General features: G+C 51.1%; 1 protein-coding gene across 3 annotated transcripts in view; it reads left to right on the top strand.

The window, feature by feature from the left end:
* The window catches only part of CCDC13 (coiled-coil domain containing 13), a 67,143-nt gene extending 55,231 nt beyond the window's left edge, over positions 1 to 11,912 (top strand). For 2 of the 3 annotated variants that reach the window (XM_033212217.1, XM_033212216.1), the window contains 3 exons: positions 5,281 to 5,435; positions 8,889 to 9,003; positions 9,537 to 10,407. In XM_033212217.1, the coding sequence (XP_033068108.1) occupies positions 5,281 to 5,435; positions 8,889 to 9,003; positions 9,537 to 9,696 (430 nt within the window). In that variant the 3' untranslated portion in view covers positions 9,697 to 10,407. Of the gene's footprint in view, positions 1 to 5,280; positions 5,436 to 8,888; positions 9,004 to 9,536 lie in introns of all 3 variants that reach the window. The other variant, XM_033212215.1, reaches the window with a different exon arrangement.
* The last annotated feature ends 3,716 nt before the right edge of the window (positions 11,913 to 15,628 follow it).

Genomic DNA, 15,628 nt, shown 5'->3' with positions numbered 1-15,628 from the left:
CAGCCAGAGGTCACTTTCATCACCATCTTGGTTTTGGTGGATTTGGACCAACTTTTTTACTGTAACCTGTTTTATCAGCAGGGTCTTTATGACCTGTATCTTGTGCTGACCTCCTATCTCAATCCTGTGACTTAGAATGCCTTAACCATCTGGGAATGCAGCCCAGTAGGTTTCAGCCTTATTTCACCCAGCTCCTCTTTAAGATGGAGTTGCTCTGGTTCTAACGCCTCTGACAAAACCACTATGCTTTGGAGAGAACAACATGGCGGTGGATGGTTGTGGTATTATGTCATAGCAACACAAAATGGACGAAGACACACCCTTAGACCCAGCTGGGTAACATATCTGAACTCTAGAATAAGGAGAAAAATCTAGGAGCTGATTTTCTTGCTGGCTAATGCCACCCAAGTCATTAGCCAGCAAGAAAATGGAGACCGCAGTCCTGCAACTATAGGGGACTAACTTCTGCTAACAACCTGAGTGAGCTTGGAAAAGGATCCCATGCCTCAGATCAGATAGCAACTCCTTCTGACACCTTGACTTCAGCAACGTAAGACACTGACAAATCAGCTAAGCCAACCTTGGACTTTTAACCTACAGAAACTGTGAAATAATAAATCTGCGCGGTGTATGTATGTTTTAATTGTGGTAAACTATATACACCAAACATTTGTCATTTTAACCATTAAAAGTGTACAATTCAGTGGCATTAATTACATTAACGATACTGTGCAACCAGTATCACTATTTCCAAACTTTTCATAACCACAAACAGAAACTCTATTACTATTAAGCAATAGCTCCTCATACCGCACCCCCCAAGCCCAGCATCTAGTAACCTCTTTACTTTTTTTTTTGAGATGGAGTCTCGCTCTGTCGCCCAGTCTAGAGTGCAACGGCGTGATCTCGGCTCACTGCAAGCTCCGCCTCCCGGATTCAAGCAATTCTCCTGTCTCAGCCTCACAAGTAGCTAGGACTACAGGCGCCCACCACCACGCCCAGCTAATTTTTGTATTTTTAGAAGAGATGGGGTTTTGCCATGTTGGCCCGGCTGGTCTTGAACTCCTGACCTCAGCTGATCCACCCGCCTCAGCCTCCCAAAGTGCCAGGATTACATGTATGAGCCACCACGCCCAGTCAGTAACCTCTTTTCTATGAATTTGCCTAGTCTAGATATTTTGTATAAGTGGAGTCATACAATATTTACCCTTTTGTGTCTGGCTTATTTCACTTGGCACAGTGTTTCCAAGGTTCATTCATATGGTAGCATATGTCAGAACTTCATTCCTTTTTATGGCTGAATAATATTTTATTGTGTGTATATACCACATTTTGTCTATCCATTCTTCTGTTGATGGACACTTGGATTGTTTCCACCTTTTTGGCTATTGTGAATAATGCTACAAGAACATTGCTGTACAAGTACCTGTTTGAGTCCTCGTTTTCAATTCTAGAAGTGGAATTGTTTAATCATATGGTAATTTTATGGTTAGCTTTTTTTTTTTTTGAGATGGAGTCTCACTCAGTCACCCAGGCTGGAGTGCAGTGGCACAATCTCGGCTCACTGCAAGCTCTGCCTCCCGGGTTCACGCCATTCTCCTGCCTCAGCCTCCCAAGTAGCTGGGACTACAGGCGCCCGCTGCCACGCCCAGATAATTTTTTGCATTTTTAGTAGAGACGGAGTTTCACCGTGTTAGCCAGGATGGTCTCAATCTCCTGACCTCGTGATCCGCCTGCCTTAGCCTCCCAAAGTGCTGGGATTACAGGCGTGAGCCACTGTGCCTGGTGTATGGTTAGCTTTTTAAGGAGCCACCAAACTTTTCCACAATGGCTGCACCACTTTATAGTCCCACCAGCAGTGTACAAGGGTTCTAATTTCTCTACATCCTCGCCAACACTTATTATTTTCCTTTCTTTCAATTATAGCCATCCTAGTAGGTTTGAAATGATACCTCTTTGTGATTTGGATTTGCTTTTACCTAATGGCTAATGATGTTGAGCATCTCTTTATGTGCTTATTGGCTATTTGTATATTTTCTTTGGAGAAACGCAAATCTTTTGCCTACTTTTTAATTGGGTTGTTTGTCCTGTTGTTGAGTTGTAGGAGCTCTTTATGTTTTTTGGAAAATGTGTGTTGTTTTACGTCACCATTTGTGGTAACTTGTTATGCATCAGTACTAATACATTTACCCTAGTATTAACTGTGAAATCAAGTTTTTTATAAACTTATAGGAAGCCATCTATTTTTTCTATATTGTGGAATTGTCAGAATAGCAAGAATGATTGGTTCCTTGGAGGTTAGACAAAACTTTCTTGAGAACCTGACTTGACCTGATTTTTTGTTTTTTTGTTTTTTGTTTTTGGTAGATCTTTGACAACCTTTTTTCAAATTTATATTTTCTGTCTTCTTGAAGTAATATTAGTACATCTCTTGGTTACTTACAGAATTAAACATAATAAGGCTGATGCAGTGCCTTAACACAGTAGTCAGTACGTGGAAAGCACTCAGAAAAAGTGTTAGCTGTGCTGTTGTTATAAGATTTTTCTCCTTATCCTGGAGTTCAGGTATGTTACCCAGCTGTGTCTAAGGGTGTGTCTTAGTCCATTTTGTTTTGCTATAACAGAATACCACAGACTGAGTAATTTATAAAAAAAATAAATTTATTTCTCACAGCTCTGGAGGCTGGCAAGTCCAATATCAAGGTGCCAGCATCTGACAAGGGCCTTCTTGCAGCATCCCATGGTGGAAGGCAGAAGGGAAATGATATGGGGAGATTTGAAGTGGGGACAAAGTTATCCTTTATCAGAAACCCACTCTCATGATAACTAACACACTCCACTACTGACCAGTGGAACTTTCTGTGATGATGGAGTTGTTCAGTATCTGCACTGACCAATACAGCTGCCATTAGCCACTTGTGGCTTTTAAGAACTTGAAATATCACTAGTGTGACTGAGGAACTGAATCTTTATACAATTTTCATGAACTTTATTTTTTTTTCTTTGTGTCGAGACAGAGCCTCACTCTGTTGCCCAGGCCAGAGTACAGTGGTGTGATCTTGGCTCACTGCAATCTCTGCCTCCCAGGCTCAAGTGATCCTCCTACCTCAGTCTTCCAAGTAACTGAGACTGCAAGCACGTGCCACCATGCCAGGCTTATTTTTGTATTTTTTTTGTAGAGATGGGGTTTTGCCATGTTGTCTAGACTGGTCTTGAACTCCTGGGCTCAAGTGATCCACCCACCTCTGCCTCCCAAAGCACAGGAGCGAGCCATCATGCATGGCATGAACTTTAATTTTTTTTTTTTTTTTTAGATGGAGTTTCGCTCTGGTTGCCCAGCTGGAGTACAATGGCACAATCTCAGCTCACTGCAACTGGCACCTCCCTGGTTCAAGCAGTTCTCCTGCCTCAGCCTCCCAAAGTAGCTGGGATTACAGGAGCATGCCACCACACCCAGCTAATTTTTTTTTTTTTTTTTGTATTTTTAGTAGAGATGGGGTTTCACCATGTTGGCCAGGCTGGTCTCGAACTTCTGACCTCAAGTGATCCACCCACCTCGGCCTCCCAGAGTGCTGGGATTACAGATGTGGGCCCCCACGCCCAGACCCTGAACTTTAATTGTAATAGCTACACGTGGACATGAACCTGGCAGTCGCTGTGTTGGGCAGCACAGTTCTATCACATTCTATCACGTTCTATAGTATGAATATGTTACCACTTATTTGTTTGTCCCCTGATGATGGGCCTTTAGGTTGTTTTGGGTTTTTGCTTTCGCAAATAAAATCTCGAGGGATATGCTTAAATATGTGTTAGTAGCTGTGTACTGTGTTACTATACAGCTTTTTATTAGTAGTTGTATACTGTTCAGAATTGTTGCCATTCTGTTCCTTTTGACCCTTCACCAAGGTGGAAAGATCACTTCCTCCAGTTTCAAGGCTGCCCCTCTAATTTGCAGGTGTGCATGTAACTCTTGGCTTGGGTTAGATCTCAGGGAGTTCCGGCTTCCTCACTGAACCTTTAGTATCATAGAAGTCTGAAATGGCACACCTGGCCACAGGAAGGACCTAAGCCCAAGCTCCAGTGGGATTAGACAAGTGCTTCATGTGAAATAACCTTTATAACAGGCATGTAGAAAGCAAAACGATAAGCTTAAGATAATCACTACCTCCAAGTGAAAGCAAACAATTAAATGAGAAAGGACATGTGACACTGTGCGTCATGGCTCTAATTGTCCTAATGTAGACAGGCTTTTGGTGTCTATGCCCTTTGCTCCCTGCTGTTATGCCTGTGAGTGCTTTATGTTACATGAAAAAGAGATTTTGCAGATATGATTATTGTTATGGACCCTAAAATGGGAAGATTATCCTGGATTATCTGGTGGGCTCAATCTAATCTTTTGAGCCCTTAAAAGCAGAGCAATATCTCCATCTGGGATTATTCAGAGAGATGCTGTGGAGGAAGTCAGAGAGGGTAGAGAGATTCAAAGCGTGATAAGGGTATCTAGCTGGCTTTAAAGATGGTGGGGGCAAGGTAGCTCCTAGAAGCTGAAATTGACCAACAGCCTGCAGGGAACAGGGACCTCAGTCCTTCAACTGCCTGGAACTGGATTCTCTCAATACTCCGAATGGGCCTGAAAGTGGATTTTCCCCTGGAACCTCCAGATAAGAGCCCAGGTCAGCCAACCCCTTGATTTTGGCTTGTGAAACCAGAAGCAGAGAAACCCATTGAGCTTACCAGACTTCTGACTTACATAACTGTGAGATAATAGATTTGTGTTGTTTTAAGCTGCTAAATTTATGGTAATTTGTTATAGCTGTGATAGAAAACTGATACACCACCGAATAGCAATTCATCCAAAAATGTGTAGAGGTGATTCTATTTGGTAGAGAGAGAGCACTAAAATAAAACTAAATTCTCATTTTCCATGACAGGAAGTCAAAAGATTATATTTAAACCTTTAAAAAATAGCAACATAAGCGTCTGTAGAAATACGGCAGTAAATATTAAAAGAAACAGCTAGAAGTGTTATAAGTGATTGCTTTTAGAGAGCAGGAATTGGGAATGATGGGGCTGGGAGTGGGCTGATAATTTTTAAATTTTAACCTTGGAGAGAACCATATGGTGTTTAAATGCATGTTCCCGTGTTACTGCAATGAAAATGAAGAGGTCCCATCACCACCAATGTAAGATGTGCCCATCTCTCTAAGGGCCTGAGCAAGTGGGGTGGGGGCTGCCTCTGCCTACCAGGTCATGTGGCATCCCCTCCTCTCTAATTACCAGGGTGGAGGAGAGCAACAGCAAGCTCCTGGAGTCAGAGAGGAAGCTGCAGGAGGAGCGACACCGCACCGTGGTGCTGGAGCAACATCTGGAGAAGATACGCCTGGAGCCAGGGAAGGCATCGGCCTCCCAGAGAGCAGCCCCCAGGACGAAAACTGGTAGGGGCCAGGGCAGGAGTCTCAGTGCAGCGGGTGTGGCAGTGTTGCTGCTAACAGAGGAGCCAGGCAGCTGTACTGTTCAGCCCGTCAGGGAGTGTGTGAGCGTGTGGGAGGCAGAGCCTCCATCAGGGTGGAGCTCTGCCTGCCCCCGCTGCAGGGTGTCCTTTTCCCTGGGCCTCCCATTCAGAAGCAGGAGCCCCAGAGCTCCACTGGCTCGTGTGGCCCTGGCCTTCCCACCTCTAAGCCCTCAGCATGAGGTGGCAGTGCTGAATGCCTCCAGCCACCACCTCCTCTGGACCCCCACCCCAGCCCTCAGCCCTCTATCCTGAGCTGACTTCATTAAAAGTGATTATGAGGCACAGCTGGTCTACTGGGGCAGCCCAAGCCACAGTGGCTGAAGCAGGGGAGGAGTCCCTTTCTGCCTCCTGCAGCGGTCAAGTTGATATAAGCGGGAAGCAGCCTCACCAGAGGTTTGGGGACCCAAGCTCCCTCTGTTTTGTGGCTCCACTGTTCTCAACATGCAGCTTCCATCTCCTGGTCTACAATGACTGCCTGAGCTTTCCCATCAGCAGCAGGAAGGGGAGAAGGGAAGGAGACAAACTTCTCCTTACCTTTTACGGTTGCATGTGTCACTTCTGCTCTCATCCCACCAGCCAGATCCCAGACAGCTGGGCATAGCCAGGTGCAGAGGGAAGCTGGGAAATGCTGTCCTTAACTGAAAGGTCTATCACTCTAACACAGTGGTTCTCAAGGTGCAGGGTTCAGACCAGCAGCATCAGCATCTCGTGGGGCTGGGGCAAGCTAGAGGATGCCAGAGCCAGAAGCCACTTCTGGGATGGCTGACTCCCAGGGAGGAAGGGTCTCCAGTGTGGAGGGGCTGGGCCTGCCTCCCTTGGACCTCCCATCCCACCCATCCCAGCACCCTCTAGGCTCTGGAGTGGAGGTGCTGCTGCCCCCACTGCACCCTCTCTCAACATCCCAGTAGCCTGCCAACCCCTCCCCAGTCAAGGATGGTCAGACCCTTGGTCTCAGTGCTCAGCCCAGATGAGGTCAGAATGTTTCCAAAGGGTATGCCAGAAGTAGGGCACAAAGAGTGGGTTGAGGCCACCTGCTTTCTCTTCTCCCACCAGCAGGGCCAGGAGCTCCTGAGAATCCAGGCTGAGAAGGAAGAGTCCCTGGGGCTTAGCCTTGTTGACCCTCCTAGACTCTCAGGAATATGTTCCCTAGGAGTGTGGCTTCTCCAGGCTGGGGCTTACCTCCTGCAGGGCAGCAGGACTTCCAACCAGGGAGAGCTAAGCCACAGCAGGCAAGTCACTTTGTTCCCTGCTGGACAGTGAGGGCAGCTGCCTGAGGGAAAGTGTGCAGGTGGCCTCTGCTGCCTACTGGCCTGTAACATGAGCAAAATCCTGCCCCTCTGGTGAACAGAGCCTCCCTGCCTCCCCCTGGCCCATCTGTAAAACGAGGAGGCTGGATTTACAATTCAGTCCCCCATGGCAGTCTCACTCCACTTGAGGGGAGCTAGACATCTGAGCAGAGATGGAGGAACGGGGAGGGGATGTGGCCTGCAGATCCCCGAGGGAAGAACAAGTGTTGGTGCATGGAAACTTAGCTAGAGGCTTGGAGGAAGAGCCCGGAGACAGGCAGGCTGGAGTGGTCCGATCACACAGGGCCCTGAGGGCCAAATAGAATTCACTGAGGCTGCCAAGGCTCTAGCGGCAGAAACGATTATCCCTTTTTTTCAGCTAAGGAAACCAGCTCAGAGAGGGTGATTGTTTGCCCGAGGCCTCTCAGCAGAGGGCGAAAGCCAGGTCTGCTGATGCCAACTGATTTACTGTGGGTCACGCCACCTCTGAGGGCCTTTTCAGCACCAAGGTTTTCTGATGCTGTGATTTTGATTTTGCCCAAGTTCGCCACCAGTTGAGCTTTGTCTCTTTTTTTTTTTGAGATAGAGTCTTGCTCTGTCCCTCAGGCTGGAATGCAGTGGTGCGATCTCAGATCACTGCAACCTCCACCTCCCTGGTTCAAGCAATTCCCCTGCCTCAGCCTCCCAAGTAGCTAGGATTACAGGGGTTCGCCACCACACCCTGCTCATTTAGGTATTTTTAGTAGTGATGGTGTTTCACCATGTTGGCCAGGCTGGTCTTGAACTCCTGACCTCAAATAATCTGCCCCCCTCGACCTCCCAAAGTACTGGGATTACAGGCGTGAGCCACTGCACCCAGCCGAGTCTCTGTTTTTGATTCCCTGTGTCACAGGGCTTAGAAAATCCCATAAGGCTGAACAAGCAGTTTCCTATCCAGGGCAGCCCTAGTTGGGGATGTGGAGATGCTCAATGGTCGGAATAAGACGAGGATAGCTTAGCAGTCTCCCCTGGAGCCAGGAAACCCCCTAAAGAATACTCAGTCTAGCCCCTGTAGAAGGCAGAGCCACTCTGCCGCCTCCCCAGCAATGAGACAGGTTTATACAAGACTAGTCTTGAGGTGCACGCCACCATGCCCGGCTAACTTTTTTGTGTTTGTAGTAGAGACAGGGTTTCACCATGTTGGCCAGACTGGTCTCAAACTCCTGATCTCAGGCAATCTGCCCCCACTTGGCCTCCCAGAGTGCTGGGACCACCCGCCTCCCCCAGCCGCTTTGTCTCCTTTTTGTGATCATTCTGTACCCTCAACGCCAGTGCCCTGGATCCCCTGCTTCCTAGTATGAAGCTGATGGCCTGGATGGGGACCACTGGTATGAAGGCATCAGGTACAGTGGCAGCCTAGACTCGGGCTCAGCCTGCAGGCCAGACCTCAGGCTCAGCTGGCTTCTCTTTTTGAAAACAAATTACCAGGCTGGGCATGGTGGTTTACGCCTGTAATCCTGGCACTTTGGGAGGCCAAGGTGGGCAGATCACTTGAGGCCAAGAGTTTGAGACCAGGCTGGCCAACATAACAAAACCCTGCTCTGCAAAAAAATACAATAATGAGCTGGGCACGGTGGCAGGCACCTGTTGTCCCAGCTACTCGGGAGGCTGAGACATGAGAATCACTTGAACCTGGGAGGCGCAGATTGCTGTGAACCGAGATTTCGCTACTGCACTCCAGCCTGGGCAACAGAGCAAGACTGTCTCAGAAAAAAGAAAAAGAAAAAAAGAAACAAAAAGAAAAAAAGAAAACAAATTACCAGAAACTTGTAAAGTATAGAGATGGAGACAGGGTGATGAGGAACCACCTTGATACAGAGCGGGCAGAGTCAGGGCTATAGCAGAGGCCAAAGCTAGGGGCAGAGGCATGCAGAGGAGGCATCAGGGAGGGCTTCGGAGGGAGGCAGAGCTCAGAGTTGTCCTGCACCCCAAAGGCGGTGTAGCGTTTCACCATGTGGAAGAGCAGGCAGTGGGCAATGCGGGGAGGAGAAGCAGGGTGCTAGCGCAGGGCTATGGCCTCCTCACAGAAAGTGGTTGCTACTGCCCCACAGGTCTGCCCACCTCTAACACCAGGCAAAACCCAACCGGGAGTGAGAAGAAGGACCTATCCTTTGCCCAGCTCTCCGATGTGCCCGTGGAATCCCAAATGGAAGAGCTGACAACCAGGTGCTCCCCTGCCCCACCTTCCTGAAAGGGTAGGGTTGTCTGGGTGGAGGTGCCTCCATGGACAGAGGGACTGTGTCCCTCCCCTTGCACTTTTGACTCATTTGCCCAGAAGGCTGGTCCTGCTTCGTCATGGGTTCTAGGCCTGCAGTTCAGGGACTGGCCTTCAGAGGACAGAGGGCCCGGCCCAAACTCCAATGACCCATAATCCAATATAAATTTTATCAAGCATGGATCACTGAACCCAGTTTCTCACTAAGTTAAACCTGTTAAGATCTCATGGGAAGGGAAAGACGGGAACCTCGGCAAAGTAGAACTCAATTTGTAAGGGGCCTTGAGGTAGCTTACACTGCAGGGAGCCAGGCCCATAGAGAGGAATCCACAGTACCCTCAAGAGTCAGTGAGAGGAGGGGATGGGTCAGAGGGAAGCCCGAACCTGAAGAGCAGCCATGTTGGCAGCCACCCAGGGCCCTCTGTCACCCACGCACACCTGCATGCAGCTCCAGCCACACTGAGTGCTGTCTCCTGTGGTCCAGGCTGACTGTCCAGGTGGAGGAGAATGAAATGCTAAAGGCTGCCCTGAGCAGTGCCCTGCAGGGAAAGGAGGAAGACTTCCGGATGTACCATGAGATCCTGGGCCAGGTGAAAAGTGTCTTCCTGCAGGCCCTGCGGCAGCAGAAGACAGATAAGCAATAGGATGACAGCCCAGTGTCGGCCTGGCTGGGTGGGCAGCCTCAGGTCTTGAGAGGACAAGACTCTGTCTGAGAACTCCATCTGCTCTGGGAAGCCAGCCCAGAGCAGCCAGCTCAACCACTTCTACCAGAAGAGGCTCCTTAAGGATGACCAAAACCAATGTCTCAGGCCAGGAAGGCAGAAGAGAAGCCCTGGTGGGACACTGCAGGAGATCCTGAGCTGGCTGGGTTACAGCAGCAGGGAGTCCCAGTGGCCCACTGGCAGAGGCGAGAGCTCTGGGGCGGCAAGCCAGCTGTGAATGGGCGTCCCTCGGGCAGGTGCTCATTGCCCTCGTCCTAGGTACTAGCCCTGGATGTCCCCATGGCTTCACACACAGGAGAGAGAGCGAGCCCTTTGTTACCCTAACTGGGCACATCCTCCATGCCACTCAGCTCCACCCTATCCCCTCACCCTCATCCCAGCTCCATCTGTAACCATCCACACCCGACACAGACTTGGGGCACTATGCTCTCAGCCAGTTTGTCAGCCCGTTCCTCAGGACACTTCCTCAGGTGCAGACCCTTGGACTTGTAATAATAATAAGTGTTTTCATAATCACTGCAGCTCCCAGTGAGTGAGCATCTACTGTGGCAACCTGACCCCATTCAGTCCTCTAATAACCCAGGGGATTGTTGTCCTGTTTGATGGATGAAGAAACTGAGGTTCACAGAAAAATGCTGAGCTAATATTTAACTGCAGTCTGCCTGACCCCAAAAACCAGGGTCTTGCCGTTCAGAGATCACCCAGGGTAGGCGCACCCACTCACCACTGGACAACCCCACCCCTAGGCAGCCACTCCAAGAGGCACCTTCATTTGCTCACCAAGACTGCAGTTGATGGATGCTGGTGGCAGGGGGCCAAGGTGGGGCTCAACTGGAGCTTCAGGCAGAAGGGTTTTGAGGTAGGGGCTCCAGTTGAAGGTACAGTGCACCTCCCTCGCTATGGTGAACTGGGAGGGCTGCTGCAGGGGGACCCTAAGATCCACAGGCCTCTATGTGACTGTCACAGTGTTGCCCTTTCTCAGCTGTAACTATGCAATTATAGCTACAGGAAGGAGTGGTCCCAAGGAAGGTCACTCATAGCCACACACCCCAACCCCAGACACCCTGGCCACACGTGCACCCACAGCCCCACACAAAGATGCAGATACACACAAATACCTCAATTCAGGAGCATGCAGCTGTTCGTGCACACAGGCACCTCCTATTGCCATCTGCACCATGGACACACAGGTGCAGATGAGCACACACATGTGAATGTGGTCACACATTCCCACATGTGAAGACATAGCCACTTGTGTGTTGCTTGTGCAGTGATGCACGAATGCAGGTGCACATACTGTGAAAACACCCCCTTCCCCAGGAAAAGCCACTGGGGCTCCTGGGACCATCTTCTCAGCTCCTTCCTTGGAAAAGCCACTGGGGCTCCTGGGACCCTGTCTTCTCAGCCCCTTCCTTGGGGATGGGACTATGGAGGGACCCTAGTTGGCCCCCACTCCTCAGGAAGCCCCTGACCCTGCATGGGGTCACACGGATCTAGAGATCCCACAGCAAGTTAGAGCAAAGGCCACTAGGATGAACTGGTGATTCTGATGGGGTCCTAAGGGTCTCTGGGAAGGAAGAGTTTTTGTCTGGTTCCTTGTGAAGAAAAATGGCCAGGCAGAGAGCCAGGAGAGAGAGGGTCTGTGCTGGGAGGGGACAGTGTGTGACAGCGAGGAGTGGGCCGGATGCGGAGTCTGAACACAAACGAGTCAGCACCTTCTCCTGCAGGTCCTGAGGAGCTCCAGAGGGTGATCTGAGTATGTGGGGTACAGGCTCTGGCCTCAGTGCAGTTCCAGGGAGTGAGAAGCAGGCATAGGACCAGCCATCCTTCCTCAAGGTCACCTCAGGGAAGTGCAGAGATGGCATGACCCACACTCCAGCCACTTCAGGGTGGTTCTGCTGCCCTTCCTCAGCTCGGCCTGAGAGAGGAAGGAGCATCAGGTCATGGAGTCTGGACAGGTGGGGCTGCCTGGGGCATACTTCTCTCCCCACTTACCAGCTGTGTGGCCTTGGGCAAGTTATTTAACCTCTCTGATCCTCCATATTCTCATCTATAAAATGCAGACAATAATAGAATCCTCTATCAGGGGGCTGCTACTAATATATATGTCAAAGAATAACCCAAAGACTTTTCGCTAATTATTAGCTCTCTGTTTATTTTTGTATGAGGAACCTGTATCTATAGATTGATTTCAACAAGAGTTATATGAGAGGGGAGAGAAAAACTGCAGACAGGTAGGCACGGGAAAACTTGTTTGCACATTTTTGGGTGAACTGATTTGCTGGTGTCTTGCTTTGGCCAACTCTGGGTATAAAGACGAGTGTTTCAGTTTTCAGATTCCACGGGCAACCTTGACAGCATTGCTGTGGTGCCATGTGCGGAAGTCCCTGTCGTGTCTTCTGGCACCTGCCACCAGGCACCTCCCCACCCCCAGCTTGATTAGATCAGGTCTGCTCCATTCCCTCATTGGAACCCTCTGCAGGGTTCATTGAGATGAAAAGTGTCCAATGGTTACAGCAGCTGCTCGCACACAGTAAGTGCTCAATAATTATTCACTCTTAGTGTTCCCTCTATTCATTCAACCAGAACTTGTTGAGCAGTTCCTCTACCCCAGGCACAGAGGTGCCGAGGTGAGGCAAACAGTCTCTGGCCTCCAGGAACTCTCAGGTCAGCTGAGGAGAGAGACAGACTGGTCACAGGTCACCATTCCATCCAGCCAGTCTGCCACCAGGCAGTCAGTGAGTGCCAACAGCATGCCAGCCTCTCCAGGCCCGGGAGGGACCTGGAGGTGAATCTGACTTTCTTCCTCCTTTCAGGGAGTTTCCAGTCCAATCAGAGGCGTGGGAAAAGCCATGATGGAGCTGGGTGGGGAAGGATGCAAGACCGCGCTGCAGCACCGCAGGGCTTCCCCCACCATCCCCACCCCATCCCTGTGGCAGTGCCCAAGTTCCCAGCCTCCTTGATCAGATCTGGGTGGAGAGGGGGCTGTCAGGGAGTCCTGTGTCCTTCACATCTCCCTAAGGCAAAGGAGCAAGGAGGGGTAAAGGGAAGGTGGGGAGAGCCTGGGAGAAGGATTTTCAAGGGAAGGAGGTTGTCAAAGGGGTCAAAGATAGGGACCCTGAGAAACCTAACCCAGGTGGGCCAGGTGCAGAGCCAGGCAGCTGGTCTGTCCAGGTGAGTACCAGTGCCACTCCTAGGTAGCACTGTCGGTCCCAGGCACCCTGAGGATGACCTCCCTATCCCTCTGGCAGGTGGGCAACAGGGGTGCTGGATAAGACACTAAGGGCCCTGGCCAGAGCCACGAGGAGGCAGCTGGAGGGGACAGTGCAGGTGCCCTGGTGGGTTGAGGGGCAGGGGCAAGTAAAGAGTTAAGCGGTGGAGTTGCCTCATGTGAGGGCTTTCCCTGCCACACACCAGGCAGGTGCTGCGGGTCTTGGTGCTCAGGTTCCAGCACTGACAGGTGAGACCTGGCTGAGCTGTGGATGTAGTTTGGCCACTGTCCCCATGGGGGCCTCCAGGGCACCACAGCTGAGCTGGGCAGGGTTGCAGCCTGGCTCAGGCTTAAACACACTACACTGTCACTGGGCCCCTCCCCTGCTCCCAGGAGCCCAGGGCAGGGTGACCTCCAGTGGGTATGCTCCTCTGGACCCCCACGTCCAGGGGCCAGAACAAGCTTCTCCTCCCCACCCCCAGCCAGCCCACAGCCAGCGCTAAGCACAAAGGAGTCTGCCTACCCACCTTCTCCCCACAGGTGTGCCTTTACATACACTGTCTCTCTTATATCCCTGAGCCTTGCACACACACAACACACATATACACACACATGTACGGTACATGTGCACACACAAGCAATACACAGGATACACACACACAGCAAACACATGCCATGAACAACCTACAACACAAAACGTACACACAGACTCTACACACAACTAATAGAAAACACAGTTGCACACATACATGCAAACACACAGGATACTTTCCTCGCATTTTTACTTTGAGCAACAAACAACCAAAGAAAGTTTAAAAATTGAAATGGGACTCAGATTTGAGAGAATTGTTCCCACTCCCCGCCATATCTTTCCCAGTGGCCCTTGTGGCATTTGGGAAGCGGGCCCCAGGGCCAAGTGCTGGTCTTAGCTCAGTCAGCTTCCTGTCTGTCGTGTGGGCTGGCCTCACCAGGTGCCCTCCCCGGCCACCCGCCTCAGACACAGTGGAACTGGCCTCAGGCTGTCCAGTCACAGATCCACGGGACTTCCCTAGCCCTCCACCCCTCTTGCCATTTCCACACACCACACTCCCTGCAGACCCTGCTGGTTGTGGGTCACCCGGGGAAGGCCTCACTGCTGAGTGTGAATCCAGCCTCTCTGGGCCTCTGGGGGCCAGGGTGTCTGTGGCTATCTAACAGCCTCTGTTTATGAGCAAGGCCCTTGTCATGGAGTGAGTCACCGGATGCCCCCTGCCACCCCGGTGAGGGCCAGGGCCAGCGGTATGCCCATTTTACAACTGATGATCTGAGACCCTAAGAAGTGGGGCACACCAGCTAGGGCTCAAGTAAATTGGCTGAACCTGTGTTCCTAACTCTGTGGTCAACCCACTGTGTCTGCTCCCTTGAGCCATTTTCTTTGAGCCTCGTGAGGGCCCCAGTGTGGGTGCACGGGGTTATCACCCCTGCATGGCAGTCAGTGCCAAGAGCTTATGGGGCTGGTCCAATTACTTGGCTTTCTCATGTGCCAGGTTCTTCTTCTCCCAACTGCGGACAATGGCAACATCTTCCCTATGGGCTGTGGTGAAATTAAAAGGTTAATCCATGTACGTCCTGGCTACTATGATTAACTTACTCCTAACAACTATTGACCACCCCCCTCCCCGAGGAAGCCCTCCTTAACCCTGAAGTCTGGCTCAGGTATCCTTCCCTCCCTGATGCTGGCCTCTCTAGTACCCATTACCCACCACAGCCCTAACCCAGCACCCACACTGTGCATAGTCACCGTTCACGATTCTCAGGGTCGGGGACCACAGACACGGGCCTCTGCATCCTGTGTGGAGTGTGTATGTTGGGGGGCTCCTTTCTGTCCTCCAGGCCAGTGTGTCTGCATGCTCAGGAGGCAGCTCACTGCCTAAGTGCAGTCTCTCCAATTCCTGGGCCCTAGTGGGTGGGGAGCAGCGCCTCCCTCCTGCCTCCTCAGCTGAGCCTGAAGCTGGGGTCACAGGATCAGTAGGGGCTCCAGGAGCTGTCCTGTGACTGATCACAGTCACAAAGCTCCTTCTACCCCCTAGAGCCTCCCCACAAGCACACACGTGAACAGGCCTCCGTAGATAGCACAGACACATACAGCTCCCCGAGACTTGGCCTCATCTGAGGGGGGCACTGCCAGAGGTTCTTAATCTCAGGGGCACCTTCAGAATACCCCTTCCCTCAGGTATCCAGGGCTGAGACCTTGGATGCTCCCTTCCAGAATGAGGGCCCTGTCCTACCAGGACCCCCAGTTGGTTAGGAATTCACCTGTCTTCCTGTCTGCCTCCACTCTGCCATCGAGAGGATACCAGCCATTCCAAGTACCCACAAGCCTTGCCAAGTGACCCTGCTAGCACCCCTCCAGTCAGGACCCTCCCTATGGGACACGGCTGGCTTATGGGGACCCCTCTCAGCCACATGTCCCATGCTAGTTCCAGTCCCATCAGGCAAGTCAGCCCTCCCTCAGGCACTGATGCATGACCAACCAAGACTCATGGCATAATGAAAAGGACCAGGTCAGGGGGTGAGATGAGTCTGCCCTGGGATAGCCCTTAGGAGGTCATATGTAAAGTCCCTGGAGTCCCTGGAGTCCAAGTGTGAAAGTGTGTGCATGTT

The sequence above is a fragment of the Trachypithecus francoisi genome, unplaced genomic scaffold (genome assembly GCF_009764315.1).
Source record: "Trachypithecus francoisi isolate TF-2019V2 unplaced genomic scaffold, Tfra_2.0 Lachesis_group0, whole genome shotgun sequence".
Taxonomy (NCBI): Eukaryota; Metazoa; Chordata; class Mammalia; order Primates; family Cercopithecidae; genus Trachypithecus; species Trachypithecus francoisi.
The sequence above is the reverse complement of the archived record's forward strand: the minus strand, read 5'-3'. Positions and strand labels throughout refer to the sequence as shown.